This window comes from Pollicipes pollicipes, unplaced genomic scaffold, assembly GCF_011947565.3.
Source record: "Pollicipes pollicipes isolate AB1234 unplaced genomic scaffold, Ppol_2.1 Scaffold_7231;HRSCAF=8579_pilon_pilon_pilon, whole genome shotgun sequence".
Classification (NCBI taxonomy): Eukaryota; Metazoa; Arthropoda; class Thecostraca; order Pollicipedomorpha; family Pollicipedidae; genus Pollicipes; species Pollicipes pollicipes.
In genome coordinates, this window is record NW_023597034.1 from 5,822,289 (window position 1) to 5,845,615 (window position 23,327).

Genomic DNA, 23,327 nt, shown 5'->3' on the forward strand with positions numbered 1-23,327 from the left:
TCAGAGGACTGCCTCGGTGAGCCACGGCGAGCCCATGCCCTCGGAGCGGGTCACAGGGTCACAGGGTCACAGCTCGCAGGGTATGTTTAAATGCGGACCATGTCCGTGAAGCGATCGCCGAGGGCGCTGGTTGATGCAGCGTTGGTCCCGCGGCAGAGCGATCGTTCCGCAGCTGCTGCCATCTCGTGGCAGGCAGCCGGTCTGGGACGAGCTTGCCGAGGTCAGGCTTGAATCAAAGACCGCGCACCAGTACCGGTGCGCGCACAGACCAATCGCGCAACCGAGCGGTGGTAGCCTAGCAGGATCGGTGTACGCTTCTGTGCCTCAAATAAGGCTACAGAATAGTCCCCGCTCTTATTCTTATTATTATTGAAAGTATATGTTAAGGCAGTGACGAGGGCTGTGTGGCTCTCATAATTACGAATTCTGCATGATTAGAATGCATTTAGGCAGTTATGCCAATCTCTGATGCCTTTACTGTAGTAAGCCATGCTCAACAACGTTTCGTAATCATTATCAATCAATCAATCGAGCAGCGCTACGATGCAGGATGTTATACGACAGTTTGGGATAGACCTCCGCACGGGGCACAACTGAAGCTGATCGGAATGTTTCACTTTCCTTAAATGACGTACAAGGGTGTTCCACTGGAGACATGTCCACAAGTTTTCCTTGAGGAAGCAATGCTACTGTCATAAGGGATGACTTCAGCATTGGAAGACTGACATGAAACCGGTCGTTAAAAAGGCTGAGCTCAATATCCTGCTGTTAGACCGATAAATCAAACGGCGAAATCTTCCCACGCCGGCACTTAGGTGAGCAGTCAAACTGCCTAGAGCTTGTGAGAATAGGCATCATATATATATATATATATATATATATATATATATATATATATATATATATATATATATATATGAGACAGCCTGCCCCATGCATGCTAGTTCAGCAGCGTGCGCAAAAATGGTCACCACGTGCCAAGAAATGTATTCATCTTGGCCGTACACGATGCCGCGCACTGACAGTGGTATTCCCGGTCAGCCGGTGTTCCGCCCCCGTACCGGCGGCCCGTTCGTCACCGCACGGCGTGTCGGACCCGTCTGAGACACGCTGTAAGTCGGCCCGTGGCACCGGTTAGCTGGCTCCGAGGCGGGCCCGAGCCTGGCGGCGGCGGTAGCGGCAGCGGCAGCGGCGGCGGCGGCGGAGGCGGCGGCCCGTCCGCCCGGCAACGGTCCGTCGGCGCGAACGGCCAGACGGCTGAGAACCGGACTGAGCACGAACCAGGTATGAAATACCGGCCCGGGCTTAGGCCATGGATGGAACCCCGGGCTCAGCAGAGGCCTCGGATGGATCATCGGGCCGGGCGCGATGGATGGAGCACAGTTGGAGCACATGGAGCTCATGGAGCACAGAGCTCAGGACAACCTGCACCATAATGGGCCGAGTGCAGGTTGATGGTGTACGAAGCACAGCGGTGCGGGCCAGAATTGCACATAGCACAGGCCGGAAGAGGGCGGATCGTGGGCCAGCGTCGGCCAAGTCCCCTCCGCCCCCTCTCCCCCCCCCCCACCCCGCTAGTGATGCACGAGCAATCGTGGGGGACAATCTAAATTTATGGCGGGACAATCTAAATTCATGGCAAAGACAAAGGTAGAGTAAAGGTAATCGGGCAAAGACGGACTGTTATATCTACGAAAACTGTCGAAGCACATGTGGCGCGGCCAGAACTTCGGTGGACCTTAGCAGGTGGCGAGACTCGCAACCATGCCCACGGCGTGAGAATGGGTGGTCAGAGCGCCCGTCCCACGCCGTTTCGTCAGACACGTTGTCGTCGAGGTCACACTCGATGACGGCGGCGGGACCCGGCGCCGCCGCCGCAGAGGCCGCCGCGCAGGACGGCAGTCGCACGGTCCGAGGGCGCGCGCCAGGTCCGCGAGCCGCTCACGGACGTCAGCTCGCGGGCGTGGCGACCAACGGCGACGGCTGGTCAGCAGCAGACGGGCTGCACCGGGCCCTGCCGGCCCACGCGGTCAGACTGGCACGGCCGCAGCTGCTGCAGAAAGAGAGAGCACAGAGAGCACCCCAAGGTATGCCGCCACCGACGAAAAAGACAGGATCAGGCCGGGTCGAGGTGCCGACAGGCGGCCCCTGCTGTCCGTGTCTTTCGACAGTCGTGGCGGCGTGGCGGACACCGGCCGCTTTAACAACATAGCCCCGTTGCTACTAGCTGGCCATTGTCCTGCCTGTCATGACCTGGTTTGAAGCCGGTACGTGCCCGACACAACACCGCCAGAGCGGTCGTGACCGTCGGGGTATCGTGGAGCGACTGATCACGCCTCCGTGGCCATCTCGTGACCACGCCGTGCACACAGCCCCTGAGTAAATCACGCCTCACTGGGCCATACCGGCGGTCACGGTCTGGCCTTGTGGCGCATTAACTGGGCGCCCGCCCGATATCTTCACGAGGATCACCGATAGCGCCGGTCGGGAGCGATCACGCCGCCCGGCTGAGGTCACCTCGCTGGCGACGAGCGTCGCCAGTAATGAGCACGCAGCCGCTGACGGCCGCCGCTGCACCGCCGGCCGACCTCGCGCCGAATACCGCCCGTCATGCGCGCCACCAATCACCGGCACAACAAATCACAGCTGATGGCAGGCTCGCCGACCACCGCTCGCATTTAGCGCCATTTCGAGCATTCAGACTGCAGCAAGCGGCCGCTCGCTTTCCATAATCGTCCATCCGGCGGCGTCCATCAGCGCGCCACATTAGCCGCCGCTTCCCTCTCGTGCCGCCGCCCATCCACGCCACTCGGGGCCGCGAGCCGTGTGAAGCGGCGCGACAAACACGGCGCGTCGGGTCCGTATCACGCGCGCCACGAGCGCTCGTCCGTCACGGCTATCGGCCGCATCAGGGCGACCGCCCACCCGGCCGGCGCCGTCGGTCGGCCGGACGGCGGCGCCGGCCAGGTGGGGAGCACGGCGCGAGAACCCGACGAGGACGAGGGTGGGGAGCACGGCGCGAGAACCCGACGAGGACGAGGGTGGGGAGCACGGCGCGAGAACCCGACGAGGACGAGGGTGGGGAGCACGGCGCCAGAACCCGACGAGGACGAGGGTGGGGAGCACGGCGCCAGAACCCGACGAGGACGAGGCGACAGGCCATCTGGAAAGCAGACTGGGTGGACGCGACCGGCCGTCCCGGAGAGAGCGAAAACGGCCGATGAAGACATGAACGAAGCACGATCTCGCAGAGGAAGGCCGCAGAGAAACGATCTTCGGGACGAAGGCTGGGGCGACAGGCGAGCTCGGAGAGGACAGGAGTTCCGGCTCATGCCGGGGAAGAGGATCGGCGCGAAAGATGATGTCAGAGAAAAGACAAAAGGCAAACTATTTGAGAGGACAAAAGCGGGTATTCACGAGGACTAGGTGCCGCAGACGATCTTGAGACGGGAACAAGGGGAGCGGCGGGTGATGCGAGAAAAATTGTGAAGTGAGTTCAAACTGAGAGGGGACGGTCGGAGAGACGCGTTTTCTACGGAGGTTAGCACCACTGGCTGGGTACCCCACGAAGCAGACAAAAGCCACTGACGATCTGGGGCCGAAAGTATGCGACAAAAAAAGCGCCTGAGATGGTCAGCAGTTGGCAGCGATTCATGGGTTTTGCACGAGCTTCCCGCGCTATCAGCAACGCAAACAAAAATGACGGGTGACGTCAGCGAAATCAGCTCGACATCGGGCCGGCGCAAACTGCAACGTGGTCGGGAGTCCGGATGGCGAACGGGGCCGGCCGGGACGACCGAAGGGCATCGAGCTTATCAGCCCTGGCCGAAGCTCCTCACCGCCGCTGTCGCGAAAAGTGACAGAACACCGAACCACCGCTGTCGTCGGGCCACTCAGCTTCCTTTGCTCCGCATCGCGTCTCAGGACATGAACGCCAGCTACGCCTGTTACCACAGGAAGGCACGGCTGTGCCTGCGACCGTCTCGCGTTTCATTGGAACGTTTCCGCTTGTCTGGCGGTTTTCCGAGCCCTGACAGGAGCCGGCCAGAAAAACCGGCGGCCTCCGGTGGCAGCAGCTCACGCACGGTCTGCGTCTGCCCCGCGGGGGTGCCGTTCCTCGCTACCTCTGTGTGGCAACCTTCCCCGCGCGCAGCGGTGAGGGAGTGGTGAGGGAGCCCTCCTAATGGTCTCCGCCGGTAGGTTGCCATATAAGGCCTTGCGGGCCGCCGGCCGGACGACACCCGGCCAAATACGGCACAGCCCCGGCCGCCGGCTGCCTCTCCGGTCACAAGCAGTCCGGGCACGACACGGCCGCGGCGGGCGGGCACTGCTAGACAGCGACGGCAGGACACAGTCTGACGGCTTCCGCCGCCGGCTGCAGCCTGGCTGCGGCGGTCGGACACTGCTAGACAACGACGGCAGGACACAGTCTGTCGGGTTCTGCCGCCGGCTGCAGCCTGGCTGCGGCGGTCGGGTGCGGCCCAGCACCGGGGGCGGGTGGCGCCTGGATGCAGCGGTCGGTGCATTTATAACGGTCAACCTCAGAACACGGCAATGGATTAAGGATGTGGTTTGGATAGGGCTCGAAGTGTGCACCGGTCGAGTTGCAATCCGCCGTGGCCTGACAGCCTTTAGCATCAGCGACTGCGACATCAGCGACGACGAGACCGGACTAAATTGAGTGCGATGATAGCACATCAAGCCGCGCTGACATATTGAAGTGCTATGATGCTTCCCCACCACAACCCTAATTTCTAGATATGAGCTCAAGGTTTGCGAAAATGATAAAGATGTTGAACTGTCGAGGAAAATGTCTTGACCTGCCACCACCTCTAACGATCTCTATCTGCATGCAAGATCAAGATACCGTATAAACAGGGCCAGTCGTGAGCAGCTCACAGTGCAGGCTCCTCAGTAAATGAAGTCATCGAAGTTGTTTAGACTGTTCACCCTCCCCTGCTCGGGAGCTGTTGCACCACCCCCTCCCCTTCCCCCTTAGGTTTTTTCAAGATACCTCTCCGGCATGTTGTGCAATCGCGACCAAACTTTCAGTAGCTTATGGGGCAAACATTACGCATGTTTTGACATCAAAATGTGTTTCTAGCTTTTCCCGTCTCAGAGCAGAGGCGGTTTTTGAGGAACAATGCACGGCGATCTGCAGCCAGCGTGGGCGGCGGGCGGCAGCAGCCGGTGTGGCTGGCAGACGGCAACCAACGATGCTGCGGAGCGCGCGCGGCGAGCTGGCATTATTAATGTATGAGCGTTCTGCAGTTGAAGATATTGAGGCAAGCATCATATTTGATGAAAGGGGCTCGCTGATAATAACTGGCATGCTTTTAAGGGGAAATGAATGCCCTATACAACACAGGTTCTCTTCTCAGTGAATATGCTCCTCAATACCTCTTTGCCTGGTTACATCATGGAGAGTTTGTGTGACATTGAAGTGCTGTCAAACAAGCTGTGCAAAATTGCCACCCCAGCACTCACACGTAGCACTTCAGCTCGGCCAGAGATGGCAGTGGCGATGCTGAAATGCTCGCTAGTATGTCCAACTTCTTACATGATTGAGGACAAAACGTGCTTCGTGATGGAAACTTGCACAGCTGGCTCAACATAGATGGAATGCCAATTGACGCGCACCATATCTATAACTCGTGCTCACAGACGACAGGTTTGAGCGGCGCGATCATACATTCTTCTTGGTCTGGACCGCTGCACGGTCTGTGGCGTGGCAGGATTTGAATGGCGCTGGCGTCATGCCTGAATGGCCTCAAAAAAGCCTTCGCAGAATAGTCTGCACATCTTCGCGGGGATGTAGCTAAAAAGTAAATGGTTTTATATTTTAATGAGACTGGCAGGGCTGTGAACTGCACAGAATGATCTTCAAGATGGCTATCTCAGTTCAAAACCCCATACAAATGCGGAACACTCCCTTTGCGAAGAGCATCCGCTGGCTATAAAGTGAACGCAAGAGGTTGATCACCTCACTGATTTACGAGAAGCCTCAGCACTTTCGATCTGTCCTTCCAATTAAGGTTGGTTTGTCTAGCCCGATCGTAAGCTTAGACTGTGCCATAACGATAGGCGTTACAAAAAGCTGCAGTGAGCAACGCGAATCAAGTTCATCTCCAAAGCCGGGGTGAACGAAATATAAAGATACAGTATAAGCAAAGGCAACAATGATATATAAAACGGGCCTAAGGCGTGACGGAAGAGATCGCACGAACAAAAACTCGCCGGAGCTGGTCAATCGGCTATCGCATCAGTACATATGCACACGCATATTGCGTGCATCCGCTATAAACCGGCTACTTTTGATGAAGCCTGGGGAGGAGGGCATTGATGTAACACTGCCCCACTATACACGGCACCAATTTCACACAGGCATGAGGCTGCACATGCCACGAATGTCAGCTATCTCTCTGCAGCTTTTTGGATGCATTCCTCCAGTCAAGTCGAAAACATGCACCATATATCATTGTGACCCGTCAGCCCAAGCGATAAAAATCCATGGCACTTGCCACAACAATGTGGAAGACGATAGCATCCCCGGCATCCTTAACTGCACGCCACATTCCAGCAAAGGCAATCGGAACAATGCTGGAGCCCAATGCCGCTGCCAAGCCGAGCGCTGGTACATAGATAGGTGGATGACTCCAGGGCGGAGGCATGGAAGGTGCGTCGGTGGGAAGATGGCGTGACGTCACCACGAGCTCGCAGAAGCAGACCTGCACACGCGTTACAACGGGTACCGTTTTCGGTCGGGTGACCCCGCGCGATCCTTCAGATTGGTTACGAGCCCGTCAGACGGACGCCCCGCGTCTCAGCATCGGGACACGACGCTCCGCTGCGACGCCCGCCGAGACGAGCAACCGCCCCAGCCGCGGCTCCTGACACCTCCTGGTGCTTCACATGAGCCGCGCTGCATGATAACGGGCCCGCGGACCGGCTGCTGCACGCTCCCGTGTTACAGCGCCGACGTCTCAAACCTAACGCCGATGCATGCACCTGGAGTCGGGTAACAACACTCCCTGCCCAGCGCCGGGCGGGCAGCTCTGGCACAAGCTAATGGCTTCCGACGATGCCACTGCCCACTGAGGTAATGCGTCTGGTGATAAAAGTGCCGATCTAACGCCGGTTTACTCCATCCGACACCAGCATCCGCCGCCCGGCCGCGACCCGACCTGCCCCTCCCCGGCGGCCCGGCGGCGGTGACCAGGCGTCGCGTCGGGCCGAACGCGCCCCGTCACGCGACGGCCGACACCATCTGGTGGAGCGCCGCCCCGGCCGGCGGCCGCTCCCTCACGTCTGTGGCGGGGCGGGCGGCGAGCCCGGCGTCAGGTGCATGCTGATCGGCCGGCCGGCCGGCTGGCCACCTGCCTGTCACGGCAGGTCGGCCGTCATGACGGCGGGTCAGTGCCAGGCGCCGACCGGCGAGGTCGGTGATCAGGCGGCGGGCCGAGCGGTCAGACTCAGATCCCCGGTGTAATCACACGAACCGATCGCGCGGCTGACCCAGTGGCCCGACAGCCAGCACATCTCACCGAGGAGCCACGTGATCACAAGCGAGCCACGTGCCCAGGAGAAGATACTGGCAGCGCTGCACTCGCTCCGACGAGAGGCCGAAACACGCCTCAATCAGCCGCCCCGGCGCCCACCGGTGTCTGGAGCCGACCACGGTGCCCGCGGCGGCCGGCACCCGACGCCGAGAGCTTCAGCGCGGCACGTCCAGCTTCAGGCGCCGGATGTGGAGCTTGAGACCGACGACTGGCGGCTCGAGCGCACCCGGCGAACCGGCCCGGCCCGGCCCCGCCCCGGGTGGCGGCAACCCCGGATGTGGGCCGGTCAACAGGAGGCGGCCGCGCCCCGTGTCTGGTGCACCCCGGCCGCACCTTCGGCCAGGTGCAGTCGGCTCGGGCCGGAGACAGTTTGGCCGAGAGCACGGGCCGGAGACGGTCCAATCACCAACTAGGCAGCCCCGACGGAGATGGGCAGACTGGCTGAACAGTCCCGACGGAGATGGGCAGACTGGCTGAACAGTCCCGACGGAGATGGGCAGACTGGCTGAACAGTCCCGACGGATATGGGCAGGCTGGCTGGGCAGTCCAGACGGAGATGGGCAGACTGGCTGAACAGTCCCGACGGAGATGGGCAGACTGGCTGGGCAGCCCCGACGGAGATGGGCAGACTGGCTGAACAGTCCCGACGGAGATGGGCAGACTGGCTGAACAGTCCCGACGGATATGGGCAGGCTGGCTGGGCAGCCCTGACGGAGATGGGCAGACTGGCTGGGCAGCCCGGACGGAAATGGGCAGGCTGGCTGTCAGGGAGAGCGCGGTGTGGCGACAGGACGATTATCACAAGCGTCCAGCAGACGCCTCTGCCGGTGTTCCCACGTGGTATAGCAGGTTACACGCCGCATGTGCAGCATCTGTAGCCTCGGCACCGTACCACTTTGTGAGCCAGCCTCCTAACGGCGTGGGGCATTCAAAGGCCGTGGGGTCTCTTCCAAGCCCCGAGTTCGACCCTATCGTCAGCCATTCTTTTGCCAGCGATTAGAAAACTACTTGCCATGACCGGGCTGGCCTTTCCAATCGTCTGTACGTGCGACCCTCTTCTCTCCTGTGCCATATCGCTTCCAGTGGCGGGGAAAGCTCCAAAAAGATGATGCATCAGCCTGAATGGATAAACCGACCGTCACGGGTCACCAATCGTCAGAGGTCAGGTGGCTGGGTCGACACTCCGGGGCTTTGGAAAACGGCAGGCGCCGCCAGCGCCACCTCAACGACCGACGCAGTCTGTATAGCCTTCAGTGGCACAACCCACAAATACTTCGCGCGGTGACTGATAACCGTGATTAAATCGAATCATGTCACGCACGTCCAGGCGCGAGCACCCGCTTCTCCATCCCCACCGCGGGCTCCTGCGCGGCTCGGCGGCGCTTCTTGTGACGGTGTGGCGTGACGCACTGCAGGTCTCCCCCGAGCGCGGGCGGAGGCGGACGGCGGCACTAATCCGACCTGATGGAATACCGACACGCACGCGCCTCACCGGGGCGGCGGCGGCCCCGGCGGCCAGTAACAGCGGCCATCCGCCGCGCACACGCTCAGCGCATCTTCCACTGCCCGAGGTACCTGCGCGGCTTTCCTTCCTCCCGTCAGCAGGAAGGCGGCTCCGGCGGCTGTACATTGCACACAGCGCCCAGTCTGCGCCGAACTCGGCGGGCGGCGGGGGCTGTCAGCGGTCGTCTGCGGCGACGGGCTGTCTGTGGCGAGGCTCTCGTCACGCCCCGGGAGCAGACCCGCGCCGGGGCTCGGCGGCGGTGAGAGGTCACACCACAGCCCGTCAGCGGGTCACGATGTCGCCGCGACCCGGCGTCGCCGCCAGACAACACTCCACGCCGCTGCCAGTACGACCATGTCGAATCAGAACACGGGAGCAGTGACGCCATCGCTCCTGGCACCGGCAGCACTGTGCTGGTGACACCAGTGGGAGGGAGCGCGCGTGCCACCCTGCTTGCGGGTCCCGGTCTCTCTCGTCCCGATCCAGACGGCGCCCCGATCCGTCGCGAGCGCGCGCGAGCCGAGGCTGGGCACTGCGCGGCCGCGCTGGCAGTTAGCTGCTGCCGTTGCCTAAGCGGCCGTGATGAATGGTGGGGGCCGAGGCCGCGCAGCGCCGACCCCCGACGCCGGGCGGCGGCGGCGCGACACGGTCGGGTCACCGGGTCACGGCACCGGTGGCACCCGGGAGGCCCGACGGGAGGCGGGGGAGATCCAGATTCACGCGGAGCGAGGCAACCAGCTGCAGACGTAGGCTGCTAAGCGCCGATGGAAGACATGGTGCCGTCAAGGCATAAAGAGGCTACTGTTTGACGAGACGGACAACGGCGACGAGGACCTGATGCCAGACATTCTCTCTCGGCATCTGGCAGATATCTGTGAGACCTCTCTGCAAGGTCTCAGCTTTAGCACGTAACGAGCGTGGTGCCATCGACCCAGGTGCAACGGGGTCTCTCCGAGTTAACTAACAAGTCCCGTAAAACCGACTTTCACATTTTAATTTACAGCCTCATCGCGGCGAGAATACAAATGTTTCCGTTCGGAGCGTTTTGGGCAAGAGTATCTGTTTTACGCGGCCATAATTTCGGCCGTGGCTTTCACTAGACAAGCTAGGCTTTCGTGCTATCCCCGCGACCCGCACCAAGACCGTGCCTGGCATGAGGGCCCGGTCAGACTGCAAGGGGAGGGGACGGCTTCGCCAGACGCCGGGGCGCCGCGCGTCAAGGGAGCGAACGGTGCCGGGCGGCGCGGTCCACCCAGCGACAGCGCCGCGTCAGCCGACTTGGTATGCAGACCGCGCGGCCGACAGACGAAATCGGCCGACATTTGAAGCGTCTGGCGGACAGGTTATGGCCCTGGGGGAGTTAGGTCCTTTTCGACGCGTACTGATACCCGTGGAGACCTGGCGGCCTGGGACGGCACCGAGCTCTAAACGTGCGGATCGGCAGCGTTCATCGGCTGATGTAAATGATTTGGACCTGTCCGCCATGTCAGCTGCACAATCGGCGATTGGACTGGCTGACTGCACCGGCAAGATCGAATACTAAATTATGGGAAACAACGGGGCGCGACGAGAGCCGGCCATTAGGTTATCAGCCGTTGTGAAACGTGTGGGATGGAGCCGGCCGCGGCGGAGGGCGGCCGCCCGGCTGCTGTGAGCGCCGCGGCGGAGGGGAGCCCGCCGGATCAGCGCCCTCGTGCTGAACACCCGGCAGGCGCAGACAGGGTACTGTCGAAGCCGTCCTGGGCTTGAGGCATCTGCGTACTAGGATATTAGGGTACCGGCGGGGGTGCGGCGAGATTCAACGAGAAAATATCAGATATGGCAGTAAGAAAGAAGTAAATATTCCATGAAGTAAAAAATGCGTTTCTGAACAGAGCAGAGTAATGTTCGTACCCGTTCTGCCCCTGCAGAGGTACCAGCCCGCGCTTCATGAACGGGTGCCACTCCAACGCGTGTGTCGTATTCCGATCGGTGGACGTGGCGTGTTAATCACGTGACGCGATCACAATGGTGATGTCGTGCGCGCCGCCAGCCATTGTTCCAGCCGGCTGGCCACCCCCGCCTCAGACCCGGCCCGGTCCGGCGCCGCCGCCGGCTCGGCCGTCTCCGCGGCCGTCGTACACTGCTGCGTGACGTCACTGAGGTGTGACGTCACCCCTGCAACACTTCAGTGACCAAACACGCCGTGACATCACGCCACCGCGCGTCCCTTACGGAGGCACAGTTCTGGGGCGGTCGACCACCGCCACGGCCTGGGCCATCGCTGACCCCGTGCATTGAAACCGCGTTGCCAGTGCATGACACTACTGATATGGGCAAGCTCCCTTGCTGCCTGACAGTCGCCGTAATACGCTACCCGCTGCAGTTATCGCCAATGTCAAGGGCAGGGCGTTGATCGCGTCACGTGACCGTCGCGTTGCGCATACTGTGGCTGATAATGGAGAGGGTGTGGTATTTACAGCTCGCACCGCATGACTATTCGTTCATGGCAGCAGAAAAACCCAACGGCTTTCGAGGACGCCTGTGACGCCGTACTACACACCACCTGTTACCCACCAAAGCTTTCCTTACATCAGTATCCAATTCATTCGTTTTTATGTGTACAGACCGATGTGCACAGGGCCTCAGCATACACGGCTTGAAACAGAGATCTGTGGATCGGCACACCGGCGCACGGGCCGGACATGACGCAGCAGCAGCTGTACCCAACGCTGTATCCATACGGAACGCGTCACACCCGCGCGGCCCCCAACCGGCCGGATGCGCGGCGGCCCACGGCAAATGGGAATGGACAGGAGGAGCAGACGCAGACACACATGAGCGACTTATCTTTGGGTGCTGGTGGGTGGCCGCTGTTGGAGTGCGCAAGCGCGAACATTCAAACTCTGACAGTGGAGCTGTGAGTACGCAAAACCACCGCGTTCAAAATTTGCGCGCTTCATGTTCGAGTTCTGGAAGTCTCCGTGCTCATTTAAAAGATCCTGGGACTTAGCTACACAAATCCGAGCAATTCGATAACTCAGTAGCTCGTTAGATCGGGACGCAAGAAACGTGCATTATCACTTAAGTGCCATCAGCAGCTGTTCCGCTGCTTAACCCACGAGCCACCTGTTGAGTCTCCAGGCCGCAGGGGCCGCCGGAGCACCCCCTGGCCAAAGATCACGGGCCATCCGTGAGTCACGGGGGCCTGGGCGCTGTTTCGTGACAGTAACTGAAGACCGGCACCTCCGCGCCGCGACCGCGCCGCACCACGCCATGTCCGTGTGGCGCCCGGGCAGTTGCGTCATTCTCAGCGCGCCGCTGCGGGACGCCAGGGTCGAGACGGGAGTCGGCCAGGACCTGGGCGGGAGCTGGACAGGAGCTGGGCAGAAGGTGGACAAACTTCTGGCAGCGGCCAGGCATGAACTGTACAATTGTGGACTGGGGAAGAACAGAAGACGGACCGGATCTGGACAGGAGTCGAGTGTGAGTTGGACTGGATCTGGATTCTGGACAGCAGCCGAGCTTGGGCTGGACGGAAGCTGGTTACGAGCCGGGTAAACATTGGACTGGGGATGAACGGTAGCCATGTGTGGGCTGGACAGGATCTGAACAGTAACTGGACAGGGACTGGGTCTGAACAGCAGCCAAGTGTGGCTGGACTGGACCTGGACAGTAGCCGAGTGAGGGCGGGACTGGATTTGAACAGAAGCCAAGTGTGAGCGGGACTGGGCCTGGACGGTAGCTGAGTGTGGGCGGAACTGGATCTGAACAGAAGCCAAGTGTGAGCGGGACTGGGCCTGGACAGTAGCCGAGTGTGGGCGGGAACTGGGCCTTGACAGTAGCCGAGTGATGGGCGGGACTGGGCCTTGACAGCAGCAGAGTGTGGGCGGGACTGGGCCTGGACAGTAGCCGAGTGTGGGCGGACTGGGCCTGGACAGTAGCCGAGTGAGGGCGGGACTGGGCCTTGACAGCAGCCGAGGGAGGGCGGGACTGGGCCTTGACAGTAGCCGAGTGAGGGCGGGACTGGGCCTGGACAGCAGCCGAGGGAGGGCGGGACTGGGCCCTGACAGCAGCAGAATGTGGGCGGGACTGGGCCTGGACAGTAGCCGAGTGAGGGCGGGACTGGATCTCGACAGTAGCCATGTGTGAGTGGGACGGGCTGTGCATAGGATCTGAGTATAAGCTGGACTGATGCCAGCTGGTGAATGTACAACAATCTGGCAGTATCCGGATAGACAGACAGCGAGACGGAGCCTAAAGCGGGGCCGGAGGTGTGGACAGTACTGGATCCGGCGCCACTCCAGACAGCGAGCCGCGCCCGTCTGCCGCACGTGGGCCGTGACCCGCCGCTCCTCTGGCAGATACGGACACACACTAATGACTGCCGGTTGACCCAGAAATCAGGACCACAACGCCAAGGTCACCGACGCCTCAGACCGGAGCGGGCGGCGCGCCGGGCCGCCACCTTCTGGGAAGCGGCGGAGGTCGGCTGGACGATGCGGCGGCGCCGCCAGAGCGCGCGTCCCGACCTCACAACCATTGCCCCGGGCTGCACTGAGGCCACAGCAAGGCCATGTGCTGTGCAGTGCTGGTTTTTAGGTCTCTAGTGCCTGTCAAAACCAGTTGACGGCATGTCCGTAAGTGACGTGGGCATTGCGGTAGTCCCGTGCGAGCATGCCGCTTCGGGTCGGAGAGGGCGCCCACCATTGGGACAGGACCAACGCCCGAGGATAGACGCAGGCCGCAGGGACGAACTGGATGTTATAATGATGATCGGGCAAAACGGGTCACGTTCGCCACTTTCTCCCTCCAATTTCGGTGTCGTCATTAGGTGACAAGTCGACTATTAACGGCCCGTGTCATCCAGCCATCATCGAGTGTCGCCACAATGCTGAAGACCGCAGTCCTCAGCAGACGTGGTTCAGGGTAAAAACTCTGGTTCTTGTGCAAACCCAGTCCTAGCACTTTGAGTCTGAGCTAGAGTCTTGAATGTTCGCCTGCCCTGAGTCTGGATCCCGGGTCCAGGTTCTGAGACCCTTGGTCCGGGCCCGAGTCTATTCGCTTTCACAGCATTCGGTCTCAGTGCCCTGAATGCTGAGTACGAGCACAAATCTGGGTGCCAACGTCTTGAGTCAAAATCCATTCGTTAGGGATTATACGGAGCGAGGAAAGTGCTCGCATGACATCATCAGGACATCCAGAATCTCAAGGATAAAACGCATAATGAGTTGTAAGCCTAACGCAAGCCGGCATTAACTTATCCTCTTATGTGACCCAATCTGGCGCCTAGCTGGGCACCTGAACTGTTATCTCTGAATGACTGATCCATGCAAAGGGCTAAGCCAGTGCCAAACCTGGACATACCCTACGCGGCAAGACCCCGACAATGTGGAGCTTATCAAGTCCAACTGGAAACACCGAACCCATCCCGATTCGCCCGAACTGACAGCCTCGGCCATTCGATGCGGAAATATCTGTTCATATTCCACAAGCCTAGCTGTCTGTAACATTCATCCCATTCGCTTCAGTCGAAGGACGATTTCGAGCCTAAGGACTCCTGAAACTATGCTCGAGCCTGAATCACGCTTGTTTTGGTTTAGGTCTGAGTGTCAGTTCAAACGCGCTGTTCTCTTGAAATTGAGCCCGTGCCGGAGTCCGAATCAGCTGTAATATAAGTCGATTCACGTGAGCTCAAGTTCAAAAAGTTCATTCATCCGGAATTAAGTCTAAGCTCCGCCTGACTCAGACCTAAACTGCGCCGTTATAAGCTCGATATTTTGACCTCAGAACATGACCAGTACACTGCACGTAGACCAAACGAACACATTGGAGTTTCCATCATTAAATGCGGCCTACCCAGCGCGCCGTTCCAGGGCTGGCGGGAGACGAGAGGGCATGGCTGGCGGACGTGGCGTAACCTCCGATCTCCCCGGCGCCATCTGGGACCGGCCTTACGCAACACCGGACGACGGCTGCCGGCGCGACCCGGCCTCGGTCGCCCGTCCCGCACCCCCAGGTCACCGTAGGGAGCACGGGCGGCCGGCGACCGGCGCGACCCGGCCTCGGTCGCCCGTCCCACACCCCCAGGTCACCGTAGGGAGCACGGGCGGCCGGCGGCCGGTGCGACCCGGCCTCGGTCGCCCGTCCCATACCCCCAGGTCACCGTAGGGAGCACGGGCGGCCGGCGGCCGGCAAGAACAAAATATGTAGCCACCCTCACGTCACGATTCGGACGATTTCCATATCCCCGAATCACGTTTTACAAAGCGCAATATGGCTTGTTCAAAAGCCGTGCGTCGTTTGTAGCATGGTTTCGAGATAAACCTTATGTTAGCCTCGTCAAATGCGAGTATCACGTATTATGACTTTAGATAATTGGAATAGCCGTGCATAAATATTCGTTAAATACGATCAGGCATTGCCAATTTGTTATGAAACCGCTCAGACACTACGAACGTTTCTGCTGGAAGAGACGGCTGTTACCTTAATTACAGGGTAACTGACTCATGAGTGCCGATCGCCTAATTTAAATGAACGCGCATGTCGTAATAGAGCAGCAAAACTACACTTAGCGGCTTTTAATCGGGTTGTATTTATGAATAGCGGCTACTAATTATCGTTGAAGATGTAAAACAATGCGCTGATCTTTTCCAGTTAGCAGCGAAGACGCGATTCTTTACAGCGGGCCGCTGAAGTCACAGCCGACGACAGCGCCTACCGAAGGCGTTCCGTGGACGCGCATAGCAGCAGCTGCTGGGAGGAGCGTGGTCTCGGAGGCGGTCCGTGGACGCGCTTAGCAGCAGCTGCTGGGAGGAGCGCGGTCTCGGAGGCGGTCCGTGGACGCGCTTAGCAGCAGCTGCTGGGAGGAGCGCGGTCTCGGAGGCGGTCCGTGGACACGCTTAGCGGCAGATGATGGGAGGAGCGTGGTCTCGGAGGCGGTCCGTGGACACGCTTAGCGGCAGATGATGGGATAGCGGCAGATGATGGGAGGAGCGTGGTCTCGGAGGCGGTTCGTGGACACGCTTAGCGGCAGATGATGGGAGGAGCGTGGTCTCGGAGGCGGTCATATGACGCCATATCTGGGCTTTCATGGTATCCACTAGTAAATCCCATATCCACTGGTACCCAAAACTAAGCCCCACACTGGGCGTGTTGCCGGCCGGACTCGAATTCGAGCTCAAGACCTTCCTGACGTCTCACTCGAGTGAACTGAATCACGGTACAAATAAATGAATGTGCAATGAATATGTCTCATAATAAAAAAGCAGAGACGAGTTCATTTGGCCAGCATGTCGTAAAGCTTTCAGCTTGCCTGCGATGCAGCCTGCTTTATGAGAAAAAACAGGCATAGGTTCCCCCTGCGTGTGGTACAACTTACCCCGGGTGGGTAGCTTGTCCTTTTCCAACGGGTTTAACAAAAGTTATTTACCAAAAAAGATGTGGTCTCGAAAACTTCACCATCACCAAGGACTTTGGATTTGAACCGAACACATATTTTTCTTAAGACTCGGACTCGGGCTTCTTCCCAAGGACTCAAACTTCGACCAAAAATCTTGAGCTATGAAAGCCATCCGACTCGGAGTCGACATCGCACTCAGGTTCTTGAACTCAGACACCAGCCTGCCAGGCAATCAATTCCAGTTTCGCTGCATTCCTCTGCACCGTAATCTGGGCGACGTGCGAACCGTGACATAGGAGGCAGCCAAGTCTTCCTTGCCCGCCTCGTGTCGACCCCACTCCCCGCGCACCACCCAGGTCACGGGCGGCCCCTGTCGGACGCGGCCGCGCCCCGGCCCAGCGCGCGGCCGCGCCAGGGTGTCAACTGTCCCACGCGGGCAAGCTCGTCAACAGGTGCCGGCCGTCACGGCCGAGCCCGACAAACACCGACACCACTAACGCGGCCCGGTTGCACAACGTGGCGGTCGGCGAGGGCGTCCAGAGGCGGCTCCAGGGCGGCGACAGGTCGACGAGGGCGTCCAGAGGCGGCTCCAGGGCGGCGACGGTCGGCGAGGACGTCCAGAGGCGGCTCCAGGGCGGTGACGGTCGACGGAGGGTGTCCATAGGCGGCTCCAGGGAGGCGGAGGTCGCACCCGGCCCGGCTCGGACCCAGGGTAGGTGGGAAACAAGCCGGCGCGAGAGCACAGAAGGAAACCAGGGAACGTTTCAAACTCGGTCTCCTGGCTGTCTGGTTATGCTGGATTAGTAATGAACCAGTATGTAATGTGAAAGTCCCTATGCATAGGAATGTCTTAAGATGTACCATTAAGTAGCATGCATCGGTCGGTAAGACCAGAACTTGCACGGAAAAGCTGATTACCTCCGCCGAGGTCCAAGCATACGTGACCACGAGTGGCACTGGACAAGCCCCGCCCGCCCCTGAGCAGCCCGGCGTGTAAGCGCTGTCACCTGGTCTGACACTGGGCGGGCGCACCTCATCCCCTGGCTCAGCCGCTCGCCGTATGGCTGAGCGGACCGCCGTCAGTGGCGTGGGCCGGGCCCCTGCAGTGCCGATCAGTACCGTCAATCACGCCCAGTGGTGATCTCAGAACCCCCCCCCCCCCCCATCACTGCATCCGGCACTGCCCAGCGCACCTCGAGCACGACCTGGCACGACTCGAACACGGCCGACACGCCTTGAACACGGCCGGGCACGTCTCAAGCACGGCCGGGCACGCCTCGAACACGGCCGGCACGCCTCGAACACGGCAGGGTATGTCTCGAGCACGACCGGGCATGCCTCGAACACGGCCGGCACGCCTCGAACACGGCCGGCACGCCTCGAACACGGCCGGGTACGTCTCGAGCACGACCGGGCATGCCTCGAACACGGCCGGCACGCCTCGAACACGGCCGGGTATGTCTTGAGCACGGCCGGGGACGCCTCGAGCACGGTCGGGCACGCCTTGAGCACGGTCGGGCACACCTCGAGCACGGCCGCGGCGCAGGAGATGACTGAGGAGATCGTATGGAAAGAGATTCGCCAGGGCCGCGGACCTGAAGTCTTGAGTTATAGACCACCGAGGCCGCCAAGCTATTAAAAGACGCCAAACCACTGGCGCAATAAAGATAAGAAGAACTAGACCTTGTTGTAGCCAGTGAGCTGACTTGATCCCCCGACACGCTAAAAACCAACAAGGTCATCGTGACAGGTGGGTGCGCGCTACCGAGACCAGGTGGCTGGTCTTCTGTCCCGGAGATGCTCTGTTTGCACGTCGCAACTTTTGAGCTGTGTCGGAGCGGCCACCCAGGGAGTAATGCGAATCCAGCGGCGTTTCCCGAAACAGGGAGGGTGCAGAAGTTCGGAGCTCTGACTCTGCTCCTGACGAGCCTCCGGAGATCAGTCCTCAGCGGAGATAGGGAGGGCGCAGAAGTTCGGAGCTCCGACTCTGCTCTTGACGAGTCTCCGGAGAATCAGTCCTCAGCGGAGATAGGGAGGGCGCCAGATAGGGAGGGCGCAGAAGTTCGGAGCTCTGACTCTGCTCCTGACGAGCCTCCGGAGAGTCAGTCCTCAGCGGAGATAGGGAGGGCGCAGAAGTTCGGAGCTCTGACTCTGCTCCTGACGAGCCTCCGGAGAGTCAGTCCTCAGCGGAGATAGGGAGGGCGCAGAAGTTCGGAGCTCTGACTCTGCTCCTGACGAGTCTCCGGAGAGTCAGTCCTCAGCGGAGATAGGGAAGGCGGGATCGGGCGTGGCACCTCTTTTGAGTCGCCCCCCCCCCCCCGTCACAATGGAGGTGCTGTGTTGGCTGACCCTGGCGCCGGCGATGAACTGGGTCAGCGGCGCGCGACACGGGCATACAAATGCCGACCAGGCGCCCGGCCGGCAGTGCGCCGACAGCAGCCGGAGCCGTCAGGGGCGGTGGCAAAAACCGGCAGACCCCGCCGGCTGCTGAGGCTCGGAGGCCATCCCGGGGCCGTCACCTACCAGGCGCTCCGGAGCAGGCTCCGTCGCTCCCCCCCCCCCCCTCCCCTTCAGATCACCGGCAGGTCTCACAGCCTATCAGCAGGCCCCGCAAACCATCGCTGGGTCAGAGGCCGCCCCGAAGAGGTGGCCCTTGGGCGGAATATTTGGGAACGGGGCGCAGACGGCACAGGAAATAAAGCTGCACTTTGTCATGTGGCACAATGCTCACAAGCAGGTCGTCCTGATCTTGACAACGCGCTTTTTAAATGCAAATTAATGAATAACCATGAGAGCATTGGCCTACCATGGAATTGGGACACAGCTTGAACCGGCTGCGGCAACGTGTGCTTCATCAAAGCAGTGACAAAGCGTATTTGTCGGGAGGTTCCTTTTGTACACTTACCCTACACAGGAATGCACTTGATTTGGGTCAGTCGGGTCACGGTCGCCTCACTGTGGTGGAGGCACACTCCGGCAACATCCGGCTGCGGCGTAACGTCCGCCATGCGACGAGCCGAGCTGTGCGGACGCCCATCGGCTCCATCAGTCATTACTCATGGTCAGGCCGGCCTGGGTCAGATTCCAGTCCTTCTGTGACTACAGCTGCGGGACGGCAGATGGTATCTTATCCAAGAGCGGGATGCCATGCACATCATGCATGCGTATGAGGCCTAATAGTTTGTTACCAATTCGCTCAGCGACGTATATTATAGGTAAATGGTTATCAACGAAATTTTGCTATGCAAAATTAAGACGAGCAGAACCTGCACTGCAAAAAGAATGAAAATAACATGATTCTTCTCCACAAACAGTTGTTTTAGCATGTTATTGTGGTTCCCGTTCGCGAAGTCACCGCAGCCGGTATCATAGCTCGAGTGGTTTGCTTCGTTTCCCCTCACCTTTAGTTAATCAAACCACGATCGCTTGTCTCGAGAAAGTGAGCCGGGGTCGAATCTCAGCGTCCGTTGCGCAGTCAGGGAGACAACAATGGAATGGAAACACAGAGCTTGGCTGCTACAAGAAGGCAGCAAAGCTCCGAGCGTATATCACGATGCAAACTGCGTAGCAACATTTTATATCCTGAGCTCATCCTCACACTTCCATGCTCGTTACCGCCCCGTCCAACGTTGCAGTTTCTGCAGACTTCAACTCTGGCACATCCCTAGCAAACACGGCACCGTAGCTCAAAACCGCCAGCCACCCCAGCTCGCCGCCCGCCGCGCGCCGCCGCGAGGTGCGAACCACCGACTCCTGCGCTACGGCGGACGCTGCGCGGCTGTGCCTGGCCACCACAGTGGCGGCTGGTGCCCGTCTCTGCCCTGCTCCTCTGACGACCACATCAGACGCGCCGTCGCGCCCGGCGCTGGGCCCAGCAGCCGGCCCAGCAGCCGCAGCAGAGAAATGGAGCTGTCGGCACGGTGATCTATCCGGCCGAGGCGTCAACACGCACCGACGGGCCGTTTTTACCGACGCCGGTGCGTGGGCGGCGCCCTCTCGCCGCGCCGCCAATGCATCACTGATCGGTATCGCACGCGACACCGGCCCCCGCGCCAAATTTGTCTCGATCCAATTTACGGCGCGTGTGCCGACGGGCGGCCGGTCGCCCGGGAGTGGCCCGGCCTGTCGGCGGGGCGACAGGAGGCGGGAGGAGGGGAGACGGCCGGCTCGTCACGCATCGTCGCTGACGCCCGGCCTCGGTAGCCGAGAGTTTCGGTCTGGGGTCCGGTGGTCCGCTGTCTCCGTGTCGGCTATTCAAGCCAGGTGCGCATCGTTTGGACACCGTCTGTTTTGAACAATTTGGTTTGCTTGGATAAACACGCGTGGTCTTAAGGCAAAATATTTTCTTGGCATCTTTCCGTGCACTTCTCTTTGGCCGTGCAGGCGTGTGGACCATTCGCCCAGGTAACTGATAGCGCACCCATGCAGCCGGTCGGCAGTGCCGCCATGATAAGTGGAGCTGATAGGGCAGGCCGTCGGGTCGGCGGCTCGGCAGTGTGTTGTTCGGAGGTCGGCGTCTGATGTACCTGCTGACAAGTCATATATGGCATCAGGCGTGATGCATGTAACCTGTCAATGGCCAACAACTCTAATGTGTGTACCCAACTCATGCTAGGCTGTAAAGCACCGCGGTTTTACCAGACGGCTGCACGCGCTGCGTAATGCACAGGTCAGGTACCAATACCAGCTACTTGTGTCGTAAAAGTGATGGGAAAGAACGATGCACCGCGCAAAGTGCTTTACACAGATAAACGTAGCTGATTTCGATCACACCAAAGCAGCTAGAAAGGCTGTTTTCTTGTCCCAGCCGGATGCAGAACAGCCATTGCAGGCTTTTACGTCCACCACAAGGCGGGTGGATCATACGGCGTCATCTGAAAGTAACACTCTGAAAGGCGAAACAGCACTTAGCCACAACACAGCGCTGGTCGTCATTCGCCGGGGTGCTCTATCCAAATATTTCTTTGCAAACTGAAGGCAGGTATTGTATGGTAATTTCCAGTCTCCCTTTCAGCGGGTTCATCAATCCCGGTTTAGATAGCACTTTTGAAATAGACGACAGACCGAAGATGTTTGCTTCGCTTGCGCGCGGCCTGCATTGAACGGGGCGGCGTCCTTGGTCGCGCCAGCCGCCAAATCCGACGCCGCGTCCAGCATCGGCGGGTCGTCCCGCAACGCAAACAGCGCCGCACTTGGTACGCGGACGGAGCGTGGCGCCCGCCTATCGGATGTCACCATCGGCGGACCCGGCGACGTGCGTGACGTCACCAAAACAACCGGCGGCGCTGAGCGCAGACGACCGGCAGACAGCGGCGCGCGCAGCGATCCGAGCCGACGCGAGGCCCCGACGCCCGGCACTCCGCGTCAGCCTTGGCCGGCGCGGTTTCGCCTGACTGCGCGGCGTGAAATACAGCGGTGCTGTATGAGCGGTGAGATACTGGTGTGACCTGGTCATGCTGAGCAATACATATAGACAGCGAGATGAAGCGTGAGATGGGCGGGAACGTTCATATCACGTCAGTAACGAAGCATGTGCACAGAATCACTAATATCGTCCCCATTAATCGGCAACCGCGCCATCACTGCATGTAACTATGTGGAATGTGTACTGATGAGTGACTTGGCTAGCATGGTTCTTTCGAGCCCTACTTTTGGACTTAAAACTAAGATCTAAGTACTTGTGCTGAAAAAAACAACGACTGAAGATGAACAAATGACCCTCTCACGCACCGAAAGGCGAAGAAATTCAACTGAGGTGAGGGCGGAAATGCCAAAAATGCGGACGTAAAGGACAGCAGCTTTGCAAGTATCAGACAGCATTTGGCAAAACCACGGAAGAAGTATGGTCTTGTTAGATGGAAGGACCTAGTTGTTGGTGTCGAAACGCTACCAACGTGCAGTGTAGTCAAAGAAAACCCCCGCGGGGACATCAATAGCAAGTGATGCGGCGTGCCCGACAGCGCACCTTATCTGTAGAAGTCGTGGGCAACCAAATGACCCATGGACCTTCACCCGGCTCCTCTCTGACGCGACTATGACGGCAGGTGGGAAACGCGAGAAGTACCTGCGCATAGTTATTAGCGGCGATTGTAATTAGACGACCTCCAGGCGCTGGAAGCACGCGGCCGAGCCCGTGATCAATCAGCGTGTGAAGCACAAAAGTGACACGCGTCTTGCGTCACACGATGTACGACTGACGCCGCCGGGAGATGGCCCGCCGCCGGTGACAGCCCACGAACGCGGCGCACGGCACAACGATCATTAGCGTAATCGCCTTCTGTAATTAAAAACATCAACAGCCCGCGGCTGTTACAAGCTCGGTTGTTTGAAGCTTGCGAATAGTAAGGGGGACGGGAGTGTTGGCCTGCAGCGAGCACACAGCTTTGAGTGCACCAGGTAGGCACGCACAACACACTTGGCAGCAACTTCGAGTTGATTGTTTGTTCACTGGCAATTTCAGACCATGCCAGCTCACGATGGTACCGGTCCAGATGACTTCAACGAAGACGTTAAAGGCAGCCGTACTGAAATGCCAGTTAACCGAAGTGCAGTGTACAAGGCCTGTTATTTGTATGGGCAAAAATAACGCACGACCCAATACCTGCAGACAGGTCAGGCAAAATGCATTTGTTCCAAATTATGTCTGCGAACATAATTTCTGAACGCCTTGGCTGCTTTTGCTTTTTTCCTTTTGGTGCCTTGACGCTAATAATTTTAAGTTGCAGTCTCAAATGCAATTTACGTTCCCCATCACATGAATGACGATACGGACGATTGGGCTTTTAGAGCATGCAGACATGAGCGGTTATTTTCCGTCACTCCTCTTCCACAACGCCGTTCGTGATCGCTGTAAAAGCCTGCATGCACCACTCGCTATCGTTCA

At 59.4% G+C, this 23,327-nt stretch overlaps 1 protein-coding gene across 1 annotated transcript in view; it reads right to left on the reverse strand.

The window, feature by feature from the left end:
* LOC119109302 (uncharacterized) overlaps window positions 1–23,327 on the reverse strand; it is a 52,432-nt gene continuing 29,105 nt past the window's right edge. Inside the window, exons 9-11 of the mRNA XM_037232898.1 lie at window positions 17,872–17,997; window positions 17,638–17,678; window positions 1–39 (exon numbers count right to left, since the gene is read on the reverse strand). Coding sequence (XP_037088793.1) covers window positions 1–39; window positions 17,638–17,678; window positions 17,872–17,997 — 206 coding nt within the window. The remainder of the gene's footprint in view (window positions 40–17,637; window positions 17,679–17,871; window positions 17,998–23,327) is intronic.